The sequence below is a fragment of the Myotis lucifugus genome, unplaced genomic scaffold, assembly GCF_000147115.1.
Source record: "Myotis lucifugus unplaced genomic scaffold, Myoluc2.0 scaffold_125, whole genome shotgun sequence".
In the NCBI taxonomy this organism is placed as follows: Eukaryota; Metazoa; Chordata; class Mammalia; order Chiroptera; family Vespertilionidae; genus Myotis; species Myotis lucifugus.
In genome coordinates, this window is record NW_005871173.1 from 1,578,701 (window position 1) to 1,585,310 (window position 6,610).

At 51.8% G+C, this 6,610-nt stretch overlaps 1 protein-coding gene across 1 annotated transcript in view; it reads left to right on the forward strand.

Annotated features, from left to right (window-relative positions):
- TIAM2 (T cell lymphoma invasion and metastasis 2) overlaps positions 1-6,610 on the forward strand; it is a 97,933-nt gene that overhangs the window by 16,371 nt on the left and 74,952 nt on the right. Inside the window, 2 exon segments of the mRNA XM_023758219.1 lie at positions 5-501; positions 3,622-4,057. Of these exon segments, the coding sequence (XP_023613987.1) occupies positions 5-501; positions 3,622-4,057 (933 nt within the window).

Below are 6,610 nucleotides of genomic sequence, written 5' to 3' on the forward strand. Positions count from 1 at the left end.
CTCCACTCGCGGCCGCGCTCCAGCAAGGGCAGCTCCCTGAGCTCCGAGTCGTCCTGGTACGACTCCCCCTGGGGCCCCGCCGAGGGCAGCAGCGAGGCCGAGGGCCCCTTCGCCGCCCCCGCCTCGCCGGCCCCCAGCCTCCACGCGGGCTTCGCGCCCGGGGACCCGCCGCAGCCTTTCCACCCGAGCGCGTCGCTGTCCTCGCTGCGGGAGCTCTACCCGGGGGCCGCCCTGGGCAGCCCGTGCGGGGCCCGCCTCTCCGATGAGGACTTCGGCGCCCCCGCCAGCCTCAGCCATCGCGTGTCCTTCGCCTCCGACATGGACGTGCTGTCCCGCGTGGGGCGCGGGGACCCCGGCCAGTACGCGTCCTTCACGCTCCCCTGCAGGAAGTCCAAGGCCCTGGCGGAGGAGGACGCGGCCAAGAAGGACACCCTGAAGGCCAGGATGCGCCGCATCAGCGACTGGACAGGGAGCCTCTCCAGGAAGAAGCGGAAACTGCAGGTGAGTGAGCTCCCCGTGCAGCATTGAGGCCTCTGTTTTCCTCTCTGGGAAATGGGTGTGTTTGCAGAAGGTGCCGCACTGCTGGTCCGGAGGCCTCAGGGAGCAGGGAGCCCAAGACCTGCCATCCTGTTTGCAGGTGTGGGTTTTTTACCCCCTTTGCTTCAGATTTGCATTTTCTTTTATTTTTTAAAAAAATTTTTTTTTATTGATTTCAGAGAGGAAGGGAGAGGGAGAGAGAGAGAAACATCAATGATGAGAGAGAATCATTGATCAGCTGCCTCCTGCCCGCCCTCTGCTGGGTATGGAGCCCGCAACCCCGGGCATGTTCCTTGACAGGAAATCCAAGGGCGACCTCCTGGTTCATAGGTCCACGCTCAACCACTGGGCCACCCCTGCCGACTTATGTTCAGTTGTCATCTGCTGTGACCCTAATTGACACTGGCATTGAGCCAGCGAGTCCACGTCTCTGATTTGCATAGAGCGTGTCTCTCCTCTACACTGTTCACATTTACTGGCTAAAGCATGTCAGGTGGCCGTGCCTAACTTGGAGGGAGGGAGGCCGGGAGTAGGAAATGATCCTGCCACGTGCCCTGGGAGGACCAGAGTTGGTGTGGGCCGCATGACTGCAGAGCCCCTAGGAACTTCTATAGAGGACTGGCGGTCCGTACTCCGCAGTGAAGGAAAGTGCACGCACCATGACAAGGTGACATTGGCACTCTTTCCTAGAAAGTGAGGGGTGGTGACTGGAGTTTTCCCTGAGCTCCCAGGGTGCCGAGAGACATCTGGAGTCTCTATTCTCCGTTGGAGTGCTCTGGTTGTCAAGCTACAGTGTCCTCGTTTATGATGATCTGATTGGGGGAATGGAAATCAGTCTGCTTAGTGCACCTGTGTCACATGGCCTGTTAGCGTCACACCCAAAACACAACCAGAGAGCCAGCCTATTTAGGGACATTCATGCATTCATTCCTATTTGCTGAACACTACTAGTCACTGGCTATTAGGATTCTAGATGGAAAGATTTCGGAATTTATTAGAGCCTGGGGAAGTTCATGTCTGTGTATAAGAATCAGTTACAAATACTAAAATGTCATCTTTTCCCACTTCTCAGGGAGAAACTTGTGTCTTTGCTACCTTAGAACATTTCAAAGTTAGCACCACAGCTTGAAGTCTCTCATTAGAAAAATGCCAGGAGTGTTTGTAGTCGTGTTTAAGTTCGGCATGAAAGTGCCTTTCTGACGGGGTTTTGCTTCTTCTGAACACCTCATTGTGGTTCTCGCTGAGTGTCAGAGGCAGCCCCGTGTTTGGGGCTCTGAGTCAGAGTCCTGCTCATTGCCGAAATCGTGTTAATGCTGGCTACACGCGAAGCATTGCTTCACTTCCTAAGAGTTTTTGAAGAATAACAAGTGACAGTTTTTTTTTAAAAAAATCAAACTATTTTGAAAGTTTCCTAAATGACTCACCGCAGCTGGCTTATTTGCTCTGTTCTTGTATAAATAAATGTGGCTTTGGGACACTGTGTAAACACACACGGAAAACAATATTTTCATTAGTAATAGCCGTGTTCGGGGTCAGCTGTTTATTGTCCCTGGGTATTTGGAAGCACTCTTCAGAGTTGATGATTTTCCTTCAAAAGATAGCAAGGAATTGCTACGTTGCCACTTGCTTTCTGGGTGGAATTCCGGAAAATAAACCCCCTTCTCACATTGCAGTAGTCAAAGTAAGGCCAACAGCGCATGGCGCTTGATGCAGTTTTCTTTCATTTTTATTCTAATGGATAAGGAAACAACACTGAAAGGCCACTAGCAGCCGAGTTGGTGAGCGTGGTTAGCATCTCTCAGCAGAGTGACCTTAACTAAGCTCCCAGTTTGGAATGTCAGTACCTTTTGAGTCATAATTTAAGCTCACTTTCCTGCTATTGACCAATGAATGGGCTGTATGGAAGGTATTTTTCCTGAATGAGTAGACTTGTAATCTAGATGTAAAAGGAAATCTTCATGTTTTCAGCTCTGTGCTCGGCCCGTTCAGTATCCAGTGCACAGAGTCCTCGTAGCGGTAGCAGTTATTATAAAAATTTTAATTTTATTTAGAGTTGCCTGCCTCTGATTTTGTGTTGAAATCAATATGAACGCCAAGAATCGTGTCTTCGGTATGCCCAGTGCCTGGAACAGGGGTGGGGAACGTCCGGCCAGCGGATGTATAAGGCCCGCGAAATCATTTGGTGTGGCCCTGCCCAGGCATGAGGGGTGAGTCAATTAAACGTTTGACCGAATACAGCAGGCTAATTTTTAAGTTGATAATTCTGTATGGCCCGAGAATGATGTTATAAATATCCAAGTGGTCCTTGGCAGGACAAAGGTTCCCCACCCCTGGCCTCGAATAAAACAGATGTTCAAGTAAAAGGATGAGAATGAATGCAGAGTAAATTCTTTTCATGAAAGAAATCCCCAAATTAAGTACACAATATTAATTATGAAGAAAGGGGGCATGGCTCCGCTGTATACCCTTTGTGGATCAGGAATCTCAGGAGCATGGTTTCTTCAGTAGGAAAATAAGATGCCAGAGACCCCAAGTCTAGACCTGGGCAGGTGGCCGGAAGCTGGAGGCCGTGTTTACCTTGCGGACAGGTTTGTGCCTAGAAGCTTGTGCAACACTGAGTCCCATGTCCCTGCCCCCTTGACCCTGGAACTAGGATTTTCTCATTTACCTTTTAAAAGGATCCAGGAAAAAAACAGACTGCAAGGACATGAATTTTTGCCCCTAAGACTCCGATTCACAGTTAGCAAAGAAACATCAGGCTAGAAATCTTCACTCAAGTGTTTTAAATACGCTCGTTAATTTCTTGATGCTGAGCGTAGGTTACATGGAGGAGAGTCAGTGGTATTTTTGTTTCCATGTTGAAGCGTTGACCCCACTTGCTATACCTTGGGTTGAGCGACACTGTTCCCACAGTTCTTTCTGGTTTAGAGACCTGATTCAAGATGCACTTTTGCGAAAAGCTTCTTGCTCAGTGGCACCAGCACCAGCGACCCCACAGTACCCCACGTGTGCCGTGGGGGGGGGGGGGCGGGGACTCTTTGGAGGGACGTAACTTTCTGATCGGGGTCGTCTGGTTGCTCCCAGGAGCCGAGGTCCAAGGAGGGCAGCGACCTCTTCGACAGCCGCTCGGACGGCCTGCATGCAGAGGCCCCGGGGCCTTTCCAGGCGCCCGCCTCGCTGTGGGCGGGGGGCTCGGCGCAGCGCCTGTCCCAGAGAAGCGAGTCTGCTCACGCGATTGGCAGCGACCCCCTCCGGCAGAACATTTATGAAAATTTCATGCGAGAGTTGGAAATCAGCAGGACCAACACGGAGAACATAGACACGTCCACGGAGACGGCCGAGTCCAGCAGCGAGTCCCTGAGCTCCTTGGAGCAGCTGGACCTGCTCTTCAAGAAGGAGCAGGGGGTGGTCCGCAAAGCCGGCTGGCTCTTCTTCAAGCCCCTGGTCACCCTGCAGAAGGAGAAGAAGCTGGAGCTGGTGGCCCGGAGGAAGTGGAAACAGTACTGGGTGACACTGAAAGGTGAGTGCGCCCTGGACTGCCGGGCCTCTGGGATCCTCCCTCCGCGCTGCGCTTTCCTGGGGGCGCCAGGGGCCCGGCGCCCATCTGAGTTCATGTGAAGGGAATTGACATAGGATCTTCCTGCATGCTTTACTACAAACTCTCTCTCTCTAAGATTTTTAAAATTGATTTTTAGAGAGAGATGAAGGGAGAGAGAGAGAGAGAAACATTGATGTGAAGGGGAACATGGATCCTCTGCCTGCTGCAAGTCCCCTTCCAGGGATCGAGCCCAAAACCTGGGCATATATCCTGACTGGGAATCGAACCGGCTCTTTGGCCCACAGGACGATGCCCAACCAACTGAGCCACACTGGCCCGGGCTACAAACACTTTCGCAAACCTGTGAGATATGGCTTACTGAATATTCACATTTGTGATTCCACCTAACACATGATTGAATTTAATAGTTTTTCTTATTATTTTGTAGGCATTTCTGTACCATTTTTAAATACCTTTCCTGCATCTGGAGGAAAGAAAATACCCCAAATAAGTAAGCCAATGTAGTTTAGTTGTTTGGAATGAAGATCCTGATTTTCCTATTGGGCACGTGTTCAGAACCCCAAAGAGGCGTGCGGCTTGTAGAACTAGGCTCTCATCTGGGTTATTTGATTTGTGTCCTCCCACCTTTCTGAAGTAAGAGAGTCGCATCGATACCATAGAAAACCACATGCTTTGTTTTTAACGTACGGGGTCAGGAGTAAGAATCTGAGAGAAGTTTCTCCCAAGCATTGCTGTTTGGACCTTAGGGTGGCCTTGCCCGGTGTGGGCGCACGGACGGCGCATGGACTTGAAGGGAGGTAGATGCCCGGGAGGAGTGAGGCTCTCAGTCGGCACAGTGCTGACCTACACAGATGGGAGCAGGAAGAGCAGCCGCGCAGCCCCTGGCGTTTCTGCACGGTTGTCCTGTGACTTCTTCAGAGGAACGGAGTGTAGTGTTCAGAGTCCAACCTCATCACTGGGCCGACGCCCTTCCTCATCACGGGAGAAAGCAGAACTGGGGATCATATCCCAGACAGTGTGTGCGAAAGGCTGGACCCCCCCCCCACTGCGCCCCTCGCTAGCTTTCTGCTTTGTTTGCCCCTACTTAGAAACGCTGAGCCCGCTGGCCCCCAGCCTTGGGGTGCTGATGTGATTGCATCATGACCCATACGCGCCTCTGGGGCAGGTGCACCCGGGTGGGCGTTCCCTTTTTAAATAACTCCCTTTCCCAGCAAACGGGGAGTTGATCAAACCCAGGCCCAGCACCCTACAGATTGCTGTCCTCTGCGCTCCGGGTTCGGGTCCTGGGACACCGTGCGGCTGAGGGAGGCACAGGCCTCTCCTGGGTTTGGCATCCGGGGAAGCAAGCTCTCACCCCGAATGACGGATGGGATTTGCAAAGTTGGAATAATGGGTTGAATCTGGCAAGAAAAAGTGCTGCAGGGAGAAGGTATGCTTTAAGGTTTAATAACCAAATAACTCCCCGAGGACACGATAGGGAGATGTGGCCGCTAAGTGTGACAAGTGAAGACGATTTGGGGTTTGATGTGCAGGCCGTCCATGGCATGAGTGTCTGTTGGGGATTGAACCCGCAACCCGGGCATGTGCCCTGACATGGAATCGAACCATGACCTCCCGGTTCATAGGTTGGTGCTCAATCTCTGAGCCACACCAGTGGCCGCCTGGCTGTACCTATTTCTTTTTAAATGTAAAATTTGTTGATTAAAATGGATGCTTTGGGAAGTTGTTCCCTGGCTGTCTTATAGCTTTCAAACCCAACCTCTGTATGACCTAGGGTGGTGGCGGCAGCGGCGTGTGATGGCGTGATGGCGTGATGGCGTGATGGTGTGTGTGTGTGTGTGTGTGTGTGTGTGTGTGTGTGTGTGAGTGTGAGTGTGATGGTGTGTATGTGTGAGTGTGATGGTGTGTATGTGTGTGTGTATATGTGTGTGAGTGTGATGGTGTGTGTGTGTATATGTGTGTGAGTGTGATGGTGTGTGTGTGTGAGTGTGATGGTGTGTGTGTGTGAGCGTGATGGTGTGTGTGTGTGTGTGTGTGATGGCGTGTGTGTATGTGGTGAGTGTGATGGTGTGTGTGTGTGAGTGTGATGTGTGCGTGTGTCTGCGCGTGAGTGTGATGGTGTGTGTATTGTGTGTGAGTGCGATGCTGTGTATGTGTGTCTCTGTGTGTGTGTGCCCTATTATGGGAAAAGCGGGGCCCCCACGGGACCTCAAGTGGATCGAGACCATGCCCTAAGAGGCGGCGTAAGGATTCCGACTCTTTGCCCGGGGAAATAAAGAACTTACCCGAAGTAACCCACCACTCTTGGGGAAAAAGAAAAGGAATTTTACCTGGCTCCCCCAGAGGTCCACGACAGGTCCCTAAAAGATGGAAAACAAGTTTGCTTCTTGATTTTCCCGGTCAAAAAAAAAGAAACCAAAAAAAAAAAAGTGGAAAAGCTCCTGCCCTTTCTCCCTCCCCGCCCCTGGGCACTTGCACAAACCCCCTTTTTGAGAGGCCCCGGGGGCCCCCCAC